General features: G+C 36.2%; 1 protein-coding gene and 1 pseudogene across 1 annotated transcript in view; one reads left to right on the forward strand and one right to left on the reverse strand.

Annotated features, from left to right (window-relative positions):
• TMEM232 (transmembrane protein 232) overlaps positions 1 to 22,537 on the forward strand; it is a gene marked incomplete at its 5' end in the record, with an annotated part of 189,213 nt that extends 166,676 nt beyond the window's left edge. Inside the window, 2 exons of the mRNA XM_078066320.1 lie at positions 20,290 to 20,383; positions 22,295 to 22,537. Coding sequence (XP_077922446.1) covers positions 20,290 to 20,383; positions 22,295 to 22,486 — 286 coding nt within the window. The remainder of the gene's footprint in view (positions 1 to 20,289; positions 20,384 to 22,294) is intronic.
• LOC118534689 (L-lactate dehydrogenase B chain-like) lies at positions 3,976 to 5,070 on the reverse strand (annotated as a pseudogene).
• Positions 22,538 to 22,760: the final 223 nt, after the last annotated feature.

A 22,760-nucleotide genomic window follows, 5' to 3' on the forward strand; every position in this document is an offset into this window, starting at 1 on the left:
GCTTAGAGGACCCCTTTCAATATTTCTTGTAGGACTGGTTTTGTGTTTGCAAATTCCTTTAGTTTTTGTTTGTCCTGGAAGCTTTTTATCTCTCCTTCTATTTTCAATGACAGCCTAGCTAGATATAGTATTCTTGGCTGCATATTTTTCTCATTTAGTGCTCTGAATATATCATGCCAGTCCTTCCTGGCCTGCCAGGTCTCTGTGGATAGGTCTGTTGCCAATCTAATGTTTTTACCATTGTAGGTTACAGATCTCTTATCCTGAGCTGCCTTCAGTATTTTCTCTTTGTCTCTGAGACTCGTAAGTTTTACTATTAGATGTCGGGGTGTTGCCCTATTTTTATTGATTTTGAGGGGGGTTGTCTGTGCCTCCTGGATTTTGATGCCTGTTTCCTTCCCCAAATTAGGGAAGTTCTCTGCTATAATTTGCTCCAATATACCTTTTTCCCCTCTCTCTCTTTCTTCTTCTTCTGGGATCCCAATTATTCTGATATTGTTTCATCTTATGGTATCACTTATCTCTCGAATTTTGCTCTCATAATCCAGTAGTTGTTTCTCTCTCTTTTTCTCAGCTTTTTTATTTTCCATCATTTGGTCTTCTGTAATTCTCTCTTCTGCCTCATTTATCCTAGCAGTTAGAGCCTCCATTTTTGATTGCACCTCATTAGTAGCCTTTTTGATTTTGACTTGGTTAGATTTTAGAAGAATTCTTTTATTTCTCCAGAGAGGGTTTCTCTAATATCTTCCATGCTTTTTTCAAGCCCAGCTAGTATCTTTAAAATCCTCATTCTGAACTCCAGTTCCACCATCTTATTAATGTCCGTATTGATTAGGTCCCTGGCAGTCGGTACTGCCTCCTGTTCTTTTTTTTGAGGTGATTTTTTTCCGTCTTGTCATTTTGTCCAGAGGACAGTAGATGAATGAGAGAACAGAATGCTAACAGGGTAACAACGACCCCAGAAAAATATACACTAAACAAATCAGAAGAGACCTGAAACCAGGGGAAAAGAAAGGGAAAGAAAGAAAAAAGAAAAAGATAAAAAAAAAAGAATATGATCAAATATGATCAGGCTGGTGCATAGATCAGTGCCACAGACTAGATTTTGGGCATATTTTGGTCTGTTAGAAGAAAGTGTCTCCCAAAATTTTAAAGAAATAAAAGTGTATATAGGTACAAAAATAATGGTAAATATGATGAACCAATGAAATATGACTGTAAAGATGAAAATTATAGAAGAGTTTATAAAAGGAATTGATAAGATAGGAAGTTGGTTGAAAAAAGAAAGAAGAGGAATTTAAAAAAAAAAAAGGGGAGAATATGATCAGGCAGGAGACTAGAACAAAGCCATACACGAGATTTAGGGTATATTTTGGTCTGTTAGAAGAAACTATATCCCAAGATTTTAAAGAGAGAGCAACTTATATATATATATGTATATACCAAATATAAGGTTAACTACTATGAAGGGATAGACTATGACTCTAAAAATGAAAAATAAAAAAATTTTTTATAAAGGGATTGATATTGGTTGAAAAAGGGAAAAAGAAAAATTCAAAAATAAAAAAAAAATTTAAAAAATTAACTTTGAAAGACTAACGAATCAGGGGGGAAAAGCCATGAATTCTATGTGCTGTAATCCCCTAGCGGTGGAGTTCTGCCATTCTCATTGATCGGTAAACTTGGTCTTGGCTGGCTGTTCTTGCTGATCTTCTGGGGGAGGGCCCTGTTGCCGTGGTTCCCAAATGTCTTTGCTGGAGGTGGAATTGCCCCGCCCTTGCCGGGTCTGGGCTAAGTAATCTGCTCGGGTTTGCTCTTGGGAGCTTTTGTTCCCTGCAAGCTTTCCGTACAGCTTTGGAGGAGGAGAATGAAAATGGCAGCCTCCCAGTCTCCGCCCAGAGGAGCTGAGAACTTGGGTCCCCACTCCTCAGTGCACCCCCAGAGAAAAGCAGTCAATCACTCCCATCTCCCCAGTCTCCGGCCACACTCCGTGCTCACCCGGCCTGTGACCGAGTGTTTCTATCTCTGGCACACGACCCCGTGTGGAGTCTCCAAACTCAGCAGATCCCTGCAGTGCACTCCTGCGCCGCTCCTCCTGGTGGGAAAGAAGGGGAGTCTCCCCGGATCTGCCACTTGTTGGGTCCCTGCTGGAAGAGCAGGTGTCCGACTGTGCCACGATCACGGTTTGTGGCAACCCTGAGCTGAGAGCCCACTCCTCGGCTCCGTCTCTGCAGCTGGCTTCCCTGCTCTGATACCTGGGAACTCTGTGGCACTCAGGTACCCCTGGTCTTTCTGTGACCCCGAGGGTCCTGAGACCACACTGTCCCAGTGAGTGTTCCACCCCCTGCTCAGCCACTGGAGTGGCGTCCCTCAGCGGAGCAGACTTCTAAAAGTTCCGATTTTGTGCTCTGCGGCTCTATCACTTGTCAGTAGCGGCTAACGGAGGCCCCCTTCCCCGCCGTCTATCTTCCCAAATATTGCCTCAGGTTCACTTCTCCGCACGTCCTACCTTCCAGAAAGTGGTCGCTTTTCTGTCCAGAGAGTTGCTGCTATTCTTTTCTTCGATCTCCTGTTGAGTTCGTAGTTGTTCAGAATGGTTTGATCCCTATCTAGCTGAATTCCTGGGACCAGATGAAATTTAGGTCTCCTATTCCTCCACCATCTTGCTCCTCCTAGTTTTGTTCTTTTTAAGATTGCTTTGCCTATTCAGGGTCTTTTATGGTTCCATACAAATTTTAAGATTATTTTTTCTAGTTCTGTGAAAAAAATGCTATTGGTATTTTGATCAAGATTGCATTAAGTCTGTAGATTGCTTTGGGTAGTGTGGTCATTTTAATGTTTGTTCTTCCAATTCATGAGCATGAGATATCTTTCCATTTGTTTGTGGTATAGTTCTTTTACCTCCTTGGTTAAGTTTAATCCTAGGTATTTTATTATTTTTGGTGCAATTGTAAATGGGATTGTTTTCTTAATTTCTTTCTGCTGCTTCATTATTAGTGTACAGAAATGCAACAGATTTCTGTATATTGATTTTGTATCTTGTGACCTTACTGAATTCATTTATCAGTTCCACTAGTTTTTTGGTGGAGTTTTTAGGGTTTTCTATATATAGTATCATGGCATCTGCAAATAATGAAAGTTTTACTTCTTCCTTACTAATTTGGATGTCTTTTGTTTCATTTTCTTATCCGAGTGCTGTGGTTAGGACTTCTATGTAGTATTATGTTAAATAAAAGTGGTGAGAGTGGACGTCCTTGTCTTGTTCCTGATCTTCGGGAAAAAGCTCTGTTTTTCTTCATTGAGTTTGATGTTCACTGTTGGTTTTTTCATATATGGCCTTTATTATGTTGAGGTATGTTCCATCTAACCCTAATTTGTTGAGGGTTTTTACCATGAATCTATGTTGTATTTTGTCAAATGCTTTCTCTGCATCTATTGAAATGATCATATGGTTTTTATCCTTAGTTTTGCTAATGTGATGTGTCATGTTGACTGATTGGCAAATATTGAACCACTCTTGCATAACAGGAATAAATCTCATATGATCATAGTGAATGATGTTTTTAATGTATTGTTGGATTTGGTTTGCTAATATTTTGTTGAGGATTATTGTCTCTATGTTCATCAGAGATAAAGATCTCTTTTTTGCAGTGTCTTTATCTGGTTTTAGTATCAAGGTAATTCTGGTCTCATATAATGAATTTGGAACCTTTCCTTCATCTTCTATTTTTTAGAATAGTTTGAGAAGAATAGCTGTGAACTTTTCATTAAATGTTTGGTAGAATTCACCTGTGAAACCTTCTGGTCCTGGACTTTAGTTTTGTTGTTGTTGTTGTTGTTGTTGTTTGTTTTGTTTTTTATTTTTAGAAACACAGTACAATAATTAATCTTATTTGTTCAAGGGCTCCTATTGCAAGCATTAAACCAAGCATGGGCATTGATTCTGTGAACCCAGATTAATATATTTAGGAAGATAAAAACAAACTGTGATCCATGTATATGGATGAAAAACTAAAGGCTCATGGTTAATCACATTATAGTTTTAAATTTCTATAGCCTAGAAGCCAGAAGTCACAGGTCTTTTAGGTCTTTCTGGATGTCCGATAAGGTATTTGTACTTTTCTTGAGCTGAGGAATCTTATCATCCTTTAGCTTCTGATTGATAACACTGATTAATCTCTGAGCATTCAGGATACATGGGAGGCTCAGGAACACTTCATTCTTAATGCCATACATTCCCTTCACTATTGTTGCCACTGGATGTATCCTGGATAGATTTTTAAGCATGGATTCAGTGAGATCAGCCACACTTAATCCAATAGCCCCATTGGTATATCCTTTTAGCTTGATGACTTCATAGGCACTTTCAACTACCATCTTATTCACTTCTTTCCAGTTTTCACTGTCATTGTCAGTTCTCATTTCTGGATTAAGTTCCTGGAGAGAAATGCCTGCCACATTCACTCCACTCCACACAGCCACATGTGAGTCTCCATGTTCTCCCAAAATGCATCCATGGCAGTTGAATGAATGCCATGTTTTTCAGCCATAAGATAGTGAAATCTAGCAGAATCCAGATCACACCCATTTCCAATCACAGGATGCTTGTGTAGGCCACATAGTTTCCAGGTAACATATGTAAGAATATCTACTGGGTTGGAAACCACAAATTATGATACAATCAGGACTATACTTGACTATCTGAGGAATAATGAATTTGAAGAAATGAACATTCCTCTGCACCAGATTGAGGTGGCTCTCTCCCTCCTGCTGGTGGACTTCCACAGTTACCACCAAAATCTTAGAATTGGCAGTCACAGAATAATCTTTATCTGCCACAATTGTAGGTGTCTGAAGAAATAAGCTCCCATGTTGCAGATCCATCATTTCTCCTTTGAATTTATTTTCCAAAACATCCACAAGGGCAAGTTCATCTACCAGAGACTTTCCCAGAATGCTGATGGCACATGCCATACCAACTTGTCCAACACCCACTACAGTGATCTTATTGTTTGGATTGGTTGCTTCTTCTGCAACTGGTGCACTCAGTTTTTTCTTAAGAGTTGCCATTATGGCCAAGAGAGAAACGGCTGTAAGAGTCATGGGAAGAAGACAATGTCAGCTGTGTGTGTCTCCTCCAATGCAGGATCTGCCTATTGGGAGTTTTTTTTTATTACAGATTCAATTTCATTGCTGTTAATCAGTCTGTTCAAATTTTCTATTTCTTCGTGCTTCAGTTTTGGTAGGTGATATGTTTTTAGGAATTTATCCATTTCTTCTAGGTTGTCCAATTTGTTGCTTTGTAATTTTTTCATATCCTCTTATGATCTTCTGTATTTCTGTGGTGTCTGTTATATCTCTTTCATTCCTAATTTTATTTGGACCCTCTCTCTCCCTTTTTTTTTGAATGAGTCTGGCTAAAGGTTTATCAATTTTATTGATCTTTGCAAAGAACCAGCTCCTGATTTCATTGATTTGTTCTATTATTTTTTTTTTTTAGTTTCTATTTTGTTTTTGCTCTACTCTTTTTTATTTTCTTCCTTCTACTGGTTTTGGATTTTGTTTGTGTTCTTCTTTTTCTAGCTCTTTAGGTGTAAGGTTAGGTTTTTTTATTTGAGATTTTTTGTTTTTGTTTTTGAGGTAGGCCTATATAGCCATAAACTTTCTCTTAGAATAACTTTTGCTGCATCCCAAAGATTTTGGATTGTCATGTTTTCATTTTCATTTGTTTCCAGTATTTTTTATTTCCTCTTTGATTTCTTGGTTGACCCACATTGTGTGGTAGCATGTTATTTTTTTAATAGTAATGACCAGCTTTTCCAAAAAATAAATAAAATTGCAATGCTTTAACTACATTAGCTAAGAAAAAAAGAGAGTATACTCAAAAACCAAAGTGAGAAATGGAAGAGAAAAACAATACAACACATAACCACAGAAATACATAATGTGATAACAGATTACTATAGCCAATTACATACTAACAAATCAGATAACTTAATTAACATCTATGTATTTATGCTCTTTCCAGATTTTTTCTTGTGGTTAATTTCTAGCATTTTGGTTGGAAAAGATGCACAGTGTGACTTCAATCTTTTTGAATTTGTTGAGACTGTTTTGTGGCTTAATATGTGATCTATTCTGGAGATGGTTCCATGCGCACTTGAGAAGAACGTGTATTGTTTCAGGATGAATTATTTTGAACATGTCTGCTAAATCCATCCTTCCAATATGTCATTCAAAGCCATTGTTTCCTTTGTGATTTTTCTGTTTGGATGATCTATTCATTGATATAAGTAGGGTGTTAAAATCACCTATTATTATTCTATTGTTATTGACTACTTCATGTATGTTATAAGCTGCTTTATGTATTTGGGTACTCCCATGTTGGATGCATAAATATTTACAACGTTTGTATCTTGTTAGATTATTTCTTTTATGATAATGTGGTGTTCTTCTTTTTCTCTTTTTACTGTCTTTGTTTTAAAGTCTATTTTGTCTGATATAAGTATTGCTACCCTGGTTTTCTTTTCACTTCCATTTGCATAATAAGTGCTTTTTCACCCCTTCACTTTCAATCTGTATGTGTCTTTAGATATGGAATGTGTCTCTTGTGGACAGAATATAAATGTATCTTTTTTATTTAATCCATTCCATCACCCTGTGTATTTGATTGGAGCATTTAGTCCATTTACATTCAAAGTAATTATTGATAGGTATGTACATATAGCCATTTTGTTACTTGTTTTATGGTTTTTGTAGTTCTACTCTTTTCCTTTCTTGCTCTCTTCTCTCATGGTTTGCTAGCTTTCTTTACTGATATACTTGGATTCCTTCCTCTCTATTGTTTGTCTATCTGTTAGTGGTTACCATTGGGTTTGGATATAACATCTTATACGTATAGCAGTCTATATTAAGTTGATGGTCACTTAAGTTTGAATCCATTCTTTACTTCTCTCACCTCCATGTTTTAGGTATATAGGGTTATACTTTACATCCTTTTATTTTGTGAATCCTTTTACTGATTTTTATAGATATACTTGATTTTACTGCTTTTGTGCTTCTAATTTTCTTACTCCTTCTTATGGTCTTTCCTTTCCACTCAAGTCCCCTTTAACATTTCTTGTAGGGCTGGTTTACTGGTCATGAATTACCTTAGCTTTTGTTTGTCTGGAAAACCTCCCCCCCCCCCACCCCATTCTGAAAGATAGCTTTGCTCAATAGAGTATTCTTGGCTGCAGATTTTTTCTTTCAGCACTTTGAATATGTCATGCCACTCTCTTCTGGCCTGCAAAACTTCTGCTAAAAAATTAGTGGATAGTCTTATGGGGTTTCCCTTGTATGTAACTGTTTTCTTTCCTTTTGCTGCTTTTAATTTCTCTCTTTATCACTACTTTTTGCCATTTTAATTACTGTGTGTCTTGGTGTGGACCTCCTTGAGTTGATTTTCTTGAGGGCTCTCTCTGCCTCCTGGATCTGGGTATATTTCCTTCCCCAGATTATGGAAGTTTTCAGCTATTATTTCTTCAAGGACATTCTGTTCCCTTTATCTCATTTCTCCTTCTAGGATCCTTATAATGTGAATGTTATTATGCTTAATGGTGTCACTGTATTCCCTTAGTCTATTTTCATATTTTATTATTTTTTGTCTCTCCTGTTTAGTTTGCCTTTGATGACTCTGTTCTCCAGGTAATTGATCTGTTCTTGTGCTTCCATTAATCTTCTATACATTGCATCTAGTGTCCATCGACTGATGAATGCATCTAGTGTATTTTTAATTTCATTTATTGAGTTCTTCATTTCTGTTTCCTTTTTATGTTTCCTGTCCCTTTGTTAAGGGTCTCACTGAAGTCCTCCACTTTTTTCTCAAATCCAGTGAGTATCTTTATGATGATTGATTACTTTATATTCTCTATCAGGCATGTTACTTATATCCATTTCATTTAGGTCTCTTGCTGTGATTTTTGTCCTTTTTTTTTTTTTTTTTTTCATTTGGGACATACTGCTCTGAATCTTCATTTTGTCTCCCTCTGTGTCTGTTTCTGTGTGTTATGGAAGTAAGGTATGTCTCCTGAACTTGAACATAGTGGCCTTATGAAGAAGAGATCCTGTAGTGACCTGCAGTGTAATGTCCCCTGTTCACCAGAACCTGGCACTTCAGGGGTGTTTCCTGTGTGTGTGTTGTGTGCACTCTGCTGTTGTGGCTGAGCTGCTTTTGCCTTCAGTCCAGTTATCTGTGATGGCTCTCTTTGCCTATTGTGGGCAGAGTTTGGTCCCCTATTAGTGGACAGTCTTGGACCACCTGGGCTTAAGTTCAGTCAGACCAGGCATGTGCCAATGATGCAATAGCATCAAACAGCATGAAACTTCACAGGTGGGGCATGCAGTGCCAGTAATTTCTGCACTGGCAGGAGAGGATCTGTAGCTGCCAAGGACCTAGGCAGGCCAGGTGAGATCTAGGCAGATCTGAAGAATCCCCAGGGTTGGGAAGCAGGGTGTAGCAATGTTTTGTCCAGTGTGCTGTAGGAGGTAACCTGGAGCTAAGGCCTGGCTGGAACGGCCGTGTCTGCAGAACAAGATGGTGTGACTCACACTGTTAGCAAGTTAGGTGGTAAGTGTGCTGTGGTGGTTCCCACAGGTTGTCCCTGTGTCTAGGCTGGGAAGTAGAGGAGGGAAATGGCCCATACCAACCCTTGTTGCTGGAGAAGTCTCCCAATGATCCTTGCCTCTCCAGCACACTCTCTGACATTAGTAAACAAATCTCCCTCCCATATACCATAGGTATTTTTCAAAACTGCTGCTTCTGTGATGTATCTCTGTGGGGCTGTTTGTTGTGTTGTCTCTTTAAGGGTGGGGATTCAGTTTCCCTTCCCCTCCCAGGTTTCCTAGAAGCCTACAGATTTTTTAAATTCCAGCTTTTAAGCCCCACTGTAAGAACTCAAAAATTTGGCCTCTCTGGTTTTCAAAGCCAAATGTTATAGGGATTCATCTTCCTCATTCTAGCTCCCTGTGCCTGGAGTTTCAGGTGTGAGGATCTGTTTCTCTCCCTTCTCCATGCCTACAAAGTACCTCTCTCTTGAGGACATTCCTGCTGGTCTATTTAGCTCCTGACCTGGTCTCTACCCTTCCTACCCTCTTTGATGTGGACTCTTGTCTACATTTAGCTGTGAAGAGTCTGTTCTATCAGTCTTTGGACCATTTTCTGGGTTATTGACACTGATGTGTCTGTTATCTAGTTGTATCCATGGGACAAGGTGCGGTTAGGCTCCTCTGACTCCACCATCTTCACTGGAATGCCTTTATCCTTTCTATAAAGTACCTAAATTAAGAGATTAAGAATGGACTTAACTCAAAGCTTCAGAGTGTTTTCAACCAAAATAGAGAACAAGAAAGAGCAATACCATTGAAATAAAGCCATTAGACTCTACATTATTTGAAGACAATGATCTGTTATTTAGCTTTAGAAACTATCATCCAGCTAATACTTCTACAAACACTGGCAGTCAACATTGAATTAAATTAAACATAGATTTCAGTTTAATTGTTTTACATTTGTTACAAAATTGAATAAAAATAGTATTGCATAAAAATAGTATTGTGTAAAAATAAAATTATAATTTATTTAACAAGCTTAAATAATATTAATGTGGCTCCAAAAATACACATTATAGTTTTAAAATCTGACAAAAGGAATAAGTAAAAATGTGTTACATTCCCCCTCTTATATAGAGTGGGGAAATAATCAAAAGGAGATTATGATGCAAAGTCTATTTTTTTACCCTAATAATTTTTGATATATAGAATTTTTTGAGAAATATTAATGTAATGAAAAGAATTAAAAATAGAATATATGCCTTCCTAATCATGGGAGTAAATTAGAAGAGGAATAACAAAATTCTACATGGAGAATATACACAGTAAAAACAATAAATCATACAAGACATAGCAAATAAAACAAAAAAAAAGACAAGACATATAAATTATAACAATAAAAGTAAATGCCATTAGTTCCATAGTAGCCAAAGGAAAAATTAAACTAAGTGTAACTGAGAAGAAACTGTTAAAATGAGATTAAATTAAAAAAAAAGGAATGAAAATGATTTGTTAGGAAAAATCAAACATTAAAATATGGTGAGTTGCAACACTGTTTTCAGACAAATTTGAATTTTAAGCAGAAATCATTAAACAGTTCAAAGACCATAATGTTACATTGACAAATGGCACATTTGACAACTAATGCATTCTCATTGACTATTTCCACATATACTGAAAGTGACTGGAAGGAAATAAGCCAAATTAAACAGCAATTATCTCAAGGAGATATGATCATAGACAATTTGCACTTTGATGATACATACTGTTCTGGATTCATGCCCATAAATATTTAGAAAGGAAAGAAGTTAATGAAAGAAAGAAAAAACCTTCTGCAAAATAAAATAAATTTAACTGGTTTTTAACCTTTTTTCTTTGTTCTTAACATATCATATCCATATCTCTGTCTTTGCCTAACTACCCCCTTTTAAAATTGCTTCTGTTTTTTTTTTTAAAGATTTTATTTATTTATTTGACAGAGAGAGACACAGCGAGAGAGGGAACACAAGCAGGGGGAGTGGGAGAGGGAGAGGCAGGCTTCCCGCCGAGCAGGGAGCCCGATGTGGGGCTCGATCCCAGGACCCTGGGATCATGACCCGAGCCGAAGGCAGACGCTTAACAACTGAGCCACCCAGGCGCCCCTGCTTCTCTGTTTTCTAACACATTTTTTTCTTTTTTTTTTTTAATTTTTTAAAAGATTTTATTTATTTATTTGAGAGAGAGAATGGGAGAGAGAGAGAGCACATGAGAGGGGGGAGGGTCAGAGGGAGAAGCAGACTCCCTGCTGAGCAGGAAGCCCGATGCGGGACTCGATCCTGGGACTCCAGGATCATGACCTGAGCCAAAGGCAGTCGCTTAACCAACTGAGCCACCCAGGCGCCCTAACACATTTTTTCTTTGTAGTTTTCCTCCCCCATCTGTGGTTGTGTCTTCTCTGGATTTTCTTTGTTCCAAAGTTTTCTCTCCTTGCTGTTACCTCCTTCCTTTTAATCATGTGGATTTAACTACTGCCTTTCCCTGGGAAGTTTTTATTACCTCTCTACCATGCTTCTCCCTTTGCAACTACTTGGTGGGCACCTCTACCTGAACATCTTGGTGACGCCAAAAACTCAGTACAGTATGTGTAAAACTGAAGTAATTTAGTGTCATTCATCAGTAATCAAATAAGTATCTACCTTAGCCTTTAAAGGCTAAGAATTTAATGGATCCTTCTAAAATTTGGCCCTCTTTCTTATTCTCTTTTTGGTAAAAGCACTATGAACCTCTGAAATATCTAGGCTCAACATCTCTGATTTGCTTTAGTTAGTTAGTAGGTAGTTAGTTGGTTACTTTACTCTTCTCCCTCTCTTGCTTTTCAAATCCAAATAGTGGCCTCAAGTTATATTTTCATTTTTCTACCTGGTCTTCATCTCTACTGGCTACTCTCTATTCATGTTTCACAAGCTTCACCTGTACTTTTGAAATAGCCTCCTAAATTATCTTATCACAAATCTCTGCACTTTTGATTCATCTTACAATCTATTGCCCATTCAATCTGCTAAAGTATACAACTCTTGGATTCACCCTCACTCTTCCATACTTAGCACAAGTGCAGGTATATTGTGGAAGTGACTTACTATCAATTAAACATTTCCTAATTCTTTCCAGTGAGAAGTTTTCTTTCCCTTCTAAGAACTCCTATAGCCCTACCTTCCTAGCATTTATTATTTATACTTAATATTATAGTCATTTATGAACAGCATTTATTGCACATTTGGTATTTTTAAAGCTCAACAATGTGATATATTTCCAGTATGGGATCTTTTTTTAAGTACAATAAGAATTATAATTATCTCCTTATAGTTCAGCTTACTTAAGAGAAAATGTGTTTACAAGCAAGTGCTAAAATACTGAGAGAAGTTCCATTATTTTTGTTGACTCTGGCTAAATAGCATAGCATGTTCTAGCAAGGTGAACTACCAAAGACCCTTATTCAGTTTACTTTTTTTTTTTTTTTTTTAACATCTCACTTCTAAAGTAAAGCTGGCTACAGAATCTTGGCTTTAAGAAATAGCCTAGTGCAATCTTTACAACTGTAGGAGAATAACAATTGTCCCTCTTGCCACAAAGAATACTTAAAAGAAATTAAGTATACTTAAAAGAAATATAATAACATGGTATTAGAACTGATTTTTATAATAATGACATCAGATGATACAATAATAATTAGATATTAGGAGGAACAAAATGTATTTTTTATCACAGACAACTGATACAATTTTTGACTAGTTGGTTGATTAAACTCTTCTAACTTCTTAGTTTCACCTCAGTGCCCTTCTCAATTTTGAACAGTACAATACAGTATACTTTTATTTGAAGAACCCATTCAGATTGCTTAAATTTCCTTGGGATTGATTTTGCAGCCTCTAAGTACAGGTAGTAGTTGGTTCTGTGTGCACACACAAAAAAACTTGAATTGATTTAAAATGAACTAGGTCAATGTAGATCAATTTAGGCCACAGCAACCCATGAAGAGATGCAAATTAGGATTCTCCTACTGAGACTGAAAATAGATTCCATCAAGTCTTCTCTGAGCAAATTCTGAAAATGTACCTTAAAAGGGACAGCTATAAAAATTCCAAGATTACCGTAGCAATTTGAATAAGAGAACATGGAAGAAAGGACAGGAAATAAAAAGATATTTTGATAAAAGAACTTCCCAATATGTAGCCTAGTGTTTTAATTTTCTGTTTAATCGGTTAGAAGGATGATGCCAGTGAAAGAAAAAAGTAAAAGACCAATCTACTAATGACTTTATACCAACTGCACTTGTCAATCATATTTTCTCCTGCAAAAGTGATAAAGGGCAGTGTTCAGTTCCAAATATAATGGAAAACACTGTACCCCAATGCGTGCATTTACTCTCTTCAATGTGTAAAAAACCAAAAAGTAATAGCTAATTCATAAAGCCATTGCACCAAAAACTGGAACTGACTTTATTTGAGGGTCACATTGCTACCACATACTGATTATTTCACTGATGTCATGAGATCAGAATATACAAAATGGAAATGACTTTACAATTTCTTTTGGTGCATTTACCTGAAGCACAATGAGCTGTTCTCTGTAATTTATTACCAGAGCGAAGTGGAATCCCCATTCTGAAAATCCCAGGCATAAGATACTTGACTTTGAATCTCTACTGTTTACCTTTAGAACTTTTCGATAATAAGGTGCTCATTAAGAGCAAATTCATTGACAAACATGTTTTTAGTTTGGGTGAAACTAGAGATGACCCAGTATAAGGATCTTAGCTGTGGCTCTGCCACTATCTGGGTTGTAACACAGCCTGCAGCCTCTCAGCACTTTAATTTCCTCATCTCAGACTCTCATTGGAGCCTCTCTTACCTTGTCTGAACTCTCTGAGACTTGGTTTCCTCATCTGAGTTATTCGTCATAGTCAGCCTGTTTAGTTCTTTCACAACTTCACTTTATAAAAACCAAGACTCATTTTTAATTCCATAAGGCAATAAAGGCCAATATTATAAAACATAAACACCTTAAGCAGTGTGACATAGACTTCAGAACAAAAAATATTACCAGGGCTAAACTAAAAAAGGACATTACTAAATGATAGGGGTGGAAATCAATTCACTAAGAATAAAAAACAGTCCTAAAAATGGATGGGGCTAAAACATGTACTTATGAATACATGAAGCAAATAATGGAAGTGAAGAGAGAAATAGACAAATCCATACTTTGAATTTGAAGTATCTATAATACTTACACAGTTAAACAATTCTTTCTCAGCAACTAATATAACAATTAGGCAGAAAATTAGTAAGGATATCAGAGCCTGAAACATTATCAACTAACTTTATGTAATAAACATTATAGAACGTTCCAACTAACAACAGCAGAATATAAATTATTTTCATGTATACATAGAACATTCACCAAGATAGACAATATTCTGAGCCATAAATCAAATCATAACATATTTAATAAAAATCATAGAAAGTTTATTCTAAGACTGTAAAAAAAAAACAACCTTAAATTAGAAAACAGTAACAGGTATCTGGAAAATCTCCAAATACTTGGGTTATTTAGAAGTGTGTACCTTAATTCCATGAGAAAAGAAGTCATATGAAAAGTAGAAAATGTTTTAAATTGAAAGAAAACAAAAATTTTAAATGTTAAATGCAGTTAAAGAATGTAAAATGTAAAATACAGTTAAAGCAATGTTTAAAGGGAAATGTATAACATTAAATGTTCATATTAGAAAACAAAATATCTCAAATTGGTGATCTAAGCTTCCACTTTAAGAAAATGGTAAAGGAAGGCAAATTAAACTTGAAGTAGAAGAAAGTATAATAAATATAAGTGCAATAATAAATGAAATTGAAAGTGGAAAAAACAGAGTAAATGGAAATCAAATCCTTGTTCTTGGCAAAGATCAAAAAAATGATAAACCTCTAGCCAGACTTACCAAGTTAAAAAAAAAAAAAAAGGAAGCTACAAATTATCAATATCAAATTAAAATGGAAACATCATTACAGATCTTACAGACATTAAAAGGATAATAATATAATATATAATATAATATTACAAACTATTTAATGCCCATAAATTGAATAGCTTAGATGCAATAGGCAAATTCCTTGAAAGGTAAAACTATCAAAGTTCATTCAAGAAGAAATGAGTGTAACGTGACTAATACAGATAAAGGAATTGAATTCATAGTTAAAATCCTTCCAAGAAAGAAAATACTGGGCCAAATGGATTCATGAATTCTCCCAAACCTTTAAGGAAGAAATCATATCTACTCTACAAAAAAGGTAACACTTTCTAATTCATATTATGAGTCCAGCATCGCTCTGATACTAAAACCAGAAAAAGGTGTTACAAGAAAAAATCAGTGATGGCTATTTTTCATGAACATAGACATATATTTTTTTTTAATTTTGGTATGTTATGTTAATCACCATACATTACATCATTAGTTTTTGATGTAGTGTTCCATGATTCATTATTTGCGAGCTCTATTACAAAGCTGTAATCATCAAGACAGTATGGTACTGGCACAAGAACAGACACATAGATCAACGGAACAGGATAGAGAGCCCAGAAATGGACCCTCAACTCTATGGTCAACTAATCTTCGACAAAGCAGGAAAGAATGTCCAATGGAAAAAAGACAGTCTCTTCAACAAATGGTGTTGGGAAAACTGGACAGCCACATGCAGAAGAATGAAACTGGACCACTTTCTTATACCACATACAGAAATAAATTCAAAGTGGATGAAATACCTAAATGTGAGACAGGAAACCATCAAAGTCCTAGAGGGGAATGCAGGCAGCAACTTCTTTGACATTAGTCATACCAACTTCTTTGTAGACATGTCTCCTGAGGCAAGGGAAACAAAAGCAAAAATGAACTACTGGGACTTCATTAAGATTAAAAGCTTCTGCACAGCAAAGGAAACAATCAACAAAACTAATAGGCAACCTGTAGAATGGGAGAAGATATTTGCAAATGACATATTTGATAGAGGGTTAGTATCCAAAATCTATAAAGAACTTATCAAATTCAACACTCAAAGAGCAAGTAATCCTGTTGAAAAATGGGCTGAAGACAGAAATAGACATTTTTCCAAAAAAGACTTCCAGATGGCCAACAGACACATGAAAAGATGCTCAACATCACTCATCATCAGGGAAATGCAAATCAAAACCACAATGAGATACTACCTTACACCTGTCGGAATGGCTAAAATTAACAACACAGGAAACAACAGATGTTGGGGAGGATGTGGAGAAATAGGAACCCTCATACTGTTGGTGGGACTGCAAACTGGTGCAGGCACTCTGGAAAATAGTATGAAGGTTCCTCAAAAAGTTAAAAATAGAACTACCCTACAACCTAGCAATTTTACTACTAGGTACTTACCCAAAGAATATAAACATACTGATTCAAAGGGGCACATGCACCCCAGTGTTTACAGCAGAATTAACAACAATAGCCAAATTATAGAAAGAGCCCAAATGTCCATCAACTGATGAATGCATAAAGATGATGTGGGATGGGTGTGTGTGTGTGTGTGTGTATATATATATATAATATAATGGACTATTACTCAGCCATTAAAAAGAATGAAATCTTACCATTTGCAAGGACATAGATGGAGCTAGAATGTATTACGCTAAGTGAAATAAGTCAATCAGAGAAAGACAAGTACCATATGATTTCACTCATATGTGGAATTTAAGAAACAAAACATATGAACATAGGGGAAGGGGAAAAAAATAAAGAGAGGGGAGCAAACCATAAGAGACTGTTAACTATAGAGAAAACACTGAGGATCGATGGAGGGGAGGTGGGTGGGGTTGGGCTAAATAGGTGATGGGTATTAAGGAGGGCACTTCTTGTGATAAGCAATGGGTGTTGTATTTTGGTGGTGCATCACTAAATTCTATTCCTGAAACCAATACTACACTATACGTTAACTAACTAGAATTTAAATAAAAACTTAATAATAATAAAAAAGATCATCTTGAAATAGGGTGTTAAAGAAAAATTGCACTGGAAATCGAAGAAGACTTTATTCAAGTCTTGCAATAGAGGAGAGAGATTGAATTCAACTCCCTTGAAACAAGACAGGAGGATTTTTAAGTGCTGAGGTAAGGTAGTGGAAAAGTACCAGAGGATGTTAGAGGAGAGGGTGGTCAATGTGAAGTGGTCATCTGTGCTTGCTCTCTGTCACTTTCTAACTTAGGCTCCTACTCTACCACAGAGACTAGAAGATAGGGGCACTGTCTTTCTTGATTGATTGCATTTTAAAGGGATGGCCAGGGGCCTAGGGTCAGGAAGAAGCCTGTCTAAAGTTTAGTCAAGGTTAAGGGATAGTTAAGGCCCTCTTGCTCATTTGGGCCTTAAATCCAATGACAGTGTCCTTGTGTTCTTACAAGAGAAAGAGAAAAGACATACTGAGACACAGAAGGAGAAGGCCATGTGAAGACAGAGAAATATGGGAGTGTTGCGTCCATAATCCAAGGAATGCCAAATCCAAGGATTTGACAGCCATCAGAGGCTAAAAGAGGCATGGAATGTCCCCAGAGCTTCCAGAGGAACCAATCCGGCCAACACCTTGATTTAGGCCTTTTGGATTCAAGAACTGTGAATGGATTTTTTTAAGCCTATCAATTTGTGGTAATTTGTTATGGCAAACCTAGGATTGCTATATAACAGCTTTCTGACAGGTTTCTCTCCAGTTCTCATTTAACTCCAAACATCAAAATTGTACATCTCACTAATGATTTAATTGTTTTGTCCTCTATTCCTTTTTTCTTTTCTCTTATTTTTTCTTCTTTTTTAAGTACCAGCCAAAAGCCATGACTTCCTCCTCTACATTCTTTTGATAATGCTGCTGATAAGGATAATACAGCTGAACTTGTTTAGTATTTGTTCCATCAAACAAGCTTTATGCCTTATCCTTTTTAATCTTCATACAAACATAACAAGGCAGGTACTATTATTTTTTATACTAAAAATGAAGACATTGAGGAACAGAGGGATTAAATAGTACTAAGTGGCAGAATGAAAATTTGCTTTGAGATCTGACTAGAGAGCCCAAGCACTTAACAATTTTACTATATTTTTCTGTTTAATATCACTGAATGTCTCATGTTGCCTTCTATTATAAATAACTACACATTTTTCTTTTTTAGTACAAACATTCAACAGAGATAACTAAAAATCACAGATGCACAAACATATCCATTTAATCTTCCCATTTTAAAGGATTTCTAATATTATTTATATTGTGGTGCATTTCTTTTAACTTTTATAATTCAGGAAGGAGTTGAGGCAACTCGTGTGAATACTTTCAACCTTTAAATAATTTAAAAGTTCTGTCTTATTTATCTTTTTTTAAAAAGATTTTTTTTTTTGAGATAGGGTGCGAGAGAGCATGGGAAGGGGGAGGGGGAGAGGGAGAAGCAGACTCCCCACTGAGCAGGGAGCCTGATGGGGGGGCTCAATCCCAGGACCCTGAGATCATGACCTGAGCCGAAGGCAGACACTTAACCGACTGAGCCACCCAGGCACCCCTTATTTATCTTTTCACAGCATTTAGCACAATTCTTTGAATGTCAGAAGTACCCAAATTTTACTGAATGAATATAGTTAACCCAACTTTCAGCCCCCAGTTGTCCCCCAATTTCCCAGCATTCTAGGATTGTATTTTCCTTTAATATTTTAATAGAATGGTGCAGACTCCTATTGTATATGCAATGGGAAGCCCACTGCTCTTCTGCCCCACAATGCTTCTGAATCTTAGGAGTTGGGAGAGGGGTCCACATATGTTCCCTGCTCACCTACCACTTGAGTTGTTTTCCTTTGAACTCCTGCTGTTAGCTTCATTCTGTGACTTATCTCCTGAGACTGCCATCTTCTTGCTGTCCTGGACACTTCTACTGACATGACAGTGCTATCTGGTAGACTCCTACTGATTGCCTGGAATGTAAAGGGGATTAAAGCATATCACAGCTTTCATTTATTCATTCAATAATTCACCAAACATACAAGCAAGCATTCATTGAGTGTCTAGTGGCACTGTGCTGGGCATTGGGGAGACCAATAATAACCAAACAAATGAAAGTCCCCACATTCATGTAGTTCATACTAAAGTGAGAAAAAGAAAACTCCCACAGATGCACAGATGAATATAAAATTACAACTGAGGTAAGTATGATGAAGGAAAGGCCCATGGAAGATTGAGAGCTATGGTAGTGGGCCTTGAACAGAGAGCAGAAGGATAAGTACGCATTAGCCAGCCCTGTGGCAGAGAGAGTTGGGGGAGAAGGGCACTGAAGAAAGGATGACAGCACATGCAAACAAACCATAGTAGGGTGGAGCAAGGTACACTGCAGCAACTACAAAAAAGCCCATTGCTAGGGATGCATAAACCTAGGCCAAGAAGGGAGAGGAGTGAGACTGGAGAAAACATGCAAAGCCACTTTACCAACTGCACAGTCTACGTCAGGCTTCTTTAACAACAAATGGGATTTTAATTCTAAAGTTAATTGGGAGTTATTGAACAGTTCAAAGTAGGGGATTGACATGATACCCTTTGTATTTTGAAAAAAAAATTCTGGCTACTGTATACAGACAAGAACTAAAAGGGTGAGGCATGGTAGATGCAGGGATTCCCAAAAGGAAGTGTTGGTCCAAATGAAAGATGATGGCTTAAAGTAGGGAAATGATGGTGGAGATGAAGATAAATGGAAAGATTTGAGAAGCATAAAGCAAGAGGACCTGGTGATATGAGGGAAGCATAGGATGTCAAAAATATAAAGCTTGCTAAAATGGTATAGGCAGCAAATTGCAAAAAAATATATGTACAACACTGCAGTCTTAAAAAGTGATCAGACTTTTATGAATATGGGAAATTTTCATGAGCTATGTCTCATCTTAGCTTCCTGCCTAAGGGCTTTTCCTTTACGCCCTCTTTCTTTCCTTTAAAACCATATTCTCTACCACCATTTTGTTGCTTTACATATTTCTGGACTCACAATCATTTCTTCATAATTTTAACATAATACACCTATTAAGCGGACAGCTTAACACTAAATCTCCACTACTTTAGGGCCTAGATTTGCACTGCCAACACTTCTATTGAGCTGTTGCTAAACTGTCTGCCATAGTTTCACCCTTTGCACTACAAAGACCTTGGAGAAGTACTGAAATCAAACATTTTTTTTTTTTTTTATTTTTTTTTAGTATATCTTAGATCAATTCTTAAGCTTAGACTTTCACCAGAACTTCCAGGGTCATGGAGTTATGTAAGACTATGGTTACTTTCATCTCCCCATTGAGTCAAATTATTTCAGGCTTCCCTAAACCCTTCATTTCCTAATATCTCCTGTGTTACTGACCAGCTGTAGTATTTATACCTCCTAGAAGAAGATTAGTTTTTTATTATTTTCTAGTTCTCATACTGCATGTCATTCCCTACCATTCAAAATGTCAGCTTAGGTATCCCAAAATGGCTTACAGAAACTAAAAGCTATAGATAATAGCCTACAAAGAATAAGTAAAGTACTTAATGTTAACAAGGTAGAATCAAAATGCTTAGTATGAAATGACTTGCAAACCCATATATTCCTTGGAGAAGGAATATCTATACCTAATATTGGATCTGTTTTTGTGCTCTTTTGAAGGGAACATCCTTCTGTATCAGAACTTCCCCTGTTTTCTTACCCAGATTTCTTCACCAAGGCTGATGAAGAGTTGGCAAGAATCATTGACCATCATGTAAGACTGACTTTCTTAAATTAGCAGCAAAAGCTTTGTTCTTTAAAGGCACTTTGAATTAGAAAGTGTAGTTCTGAGGCTGAAGCATTAACACGTGGAACTTAAAATAAAGCCATGATTGGGCTTTGCCAAACTTAATTGTATCTTACTGTGCTATCTGTATACTTCAGTGCCTTTATTGGGTTCCAGGAAATCTGGCTTTCTGTAATTTGTGAAATATTAGCTTTATCCTGTTTCCTGAATTAGTACTGATTTCTTGTGACAAAGATCTGATATTGAACACTGAACAGTGGATTCTTTTACAGTGTAGTTTTAAAAATGGAACAAAAATCTTCTGACTCAATTTTTGATGACCATTCTTTACCCTTGAAATATTAGAAGGACTTTAATCACTTTATTCTTGATATGAGTTAAACAAGCAGTGGCCATACAAGGCCATTCACTTAAAACACTTTACTCCATTGAGCTATATTTAGTTGATGATTTCTTATGAAATCATTTTATAACTGCTTCTTTTTTAGGAGTAGAGTTGGAATAGGAGAGAAAGTATTTATTTTCTGTTTTTCTTAGAATATAGTATGGACTAAATGGCATATAGAATGTGTTTAAATTTTTAAGAATTAATCCTCTGTTGATTTTTCACAATGTAAAGATCAAGGTCATGAAGTACACTGAAATCTCTCATATAAGGTAGATTAGTTGTCTTTGTTTATAGATACTGTCATTATTACACCAACTACCACTTTTATGCTACAACGTAAAATCAGTAGTTTTGTCAAACAGTATTATTATTTAGTTATATGATAAAAATTATGTCACAGATGGGTATCATAATTATCAAGTTAACTTTGTATTTAAAATTTAACTGGAAAAAAGTGAATATGATTTTATTAAACTTTTTTATTTAATATTTACTCTCAGTATGTTTAAAAAAACTTAATGCCTTTGGAAGGTTGAGAGATTTGTTGTAAATTCTGTGGTTTAGTCCTGCTTATTAATATCTATATACCCCAAATGATAGTTATAATCCAGAGCACTAGTATACAGTAATTTATAAGTTAATTGATAGATCATTAAGCATAGTCTGGTTGTCTGTGAGTATGGATGGGCTGAGGGTAATAAAATAAGAAATAAGCAAGGGTATGAAGTGTCTTTTGGAATTTCCAACATTTCATGCCAAGGGTCATTCTGTCCTGAACTTTTTTACCTGGCTTGAAGACAGATTACCACCTCTTTCACCACTTCCTTCATTAAAGATAGTAGAAGGGAAGTAGGATCCTCATAATGATGTTTGGTTGATTTGCGGTCCTTACTTCCAACTACTGAGTCCTAGAACTTTTGCCTCCACATAATGCTGTCATTGTCATTAATTAACACACTCAATTCAGGTGAATCCCTTAGAAGTCTTTGTATTTGTCTGTTGCAGAATCAGCATTTGTCTGCCCATCAGTTTCATTTTCTACTTCATATGTAATAGTATCACAATTTTGCCTTTCACTTTAATTTGGGTTTTATTTTTGTTTTGCTTTGGCGTGATTTTTTATTTTATGATTCCATGCTATCATGTAAATACCAATATTGATTAAGAATTGAAATTCCTTTGTAATATAAAAATGTAAACCCTATTATCTCTTCCTTTGAATAGTTTATTATTATTAGAAACATTAAGAGGGACTATTGGTTTCTTTTTCTTTCTTTTTTGGGGGGGAGGGAGTGAGACTTGTATACTTTCTAATAGAGGGCTTATATATTTTTCCAGTTATGGGTGGGCTAAAATTCCTCAAGAATATCTGTGAGAAAAACTGAGAAGATAATTGGATATAGAATCTGCATTTTGAGAAGCTAAATTGAAATATTTTTTCATTTTTTCATGGAAAATCATATGTAAATGACACTTTCTCTCTGTGACAGTGGCAGGAAGAGCTAAAGATTCGACAGAAAGAAGATGCAATATGTGAGGCCCAAGAACGTAAAGACAAAGAGCTAGAGGAAAGAAATCACTTCAGGGAAATTATGAAGAGAAGAGAAGAGAAACTACACAAGCAAACCAAACCCTACGAGCTTCCTCCTAGAACTGAAGTAATTTCATTAGAAATAAAATAACCCCCCAAAATTGAAGTCCATATGCCAGAAATTGCATGAAAGAGACCAAGATAGCTAGATGTTAGGAAAAATTCCTTCTAATTAACTAGAAGCCATTTCTTAGGGGTTGTTATCCTGGTGTAGACTCTTTAATAGTCATATCTTAGTCCTAAACTAACAGCTCTTAATCACATTTGAGTGACATGATTTTACTAGTTAAATATTTTCAAGAATATGTCTAGAGCTCTTCCTAATTGACTTTTTTCTTGTGATCATACAGCATACTTAATGATTC

Source organism: Halichoerus grypus, chromosome 2 (assembly GCF_964656455.1).
Source record: "Halichoerus grypus chromosome 2, mHalGry1.hap1.1, whole genome shotgun sequence".
Taxonomy (NCBI): domain Eukaryota; kingdom Metazoa; phylum Chordata; class Mammalia; order Carnivora; family Phocidae; genus Halichoerus; species Halichoerus grypus.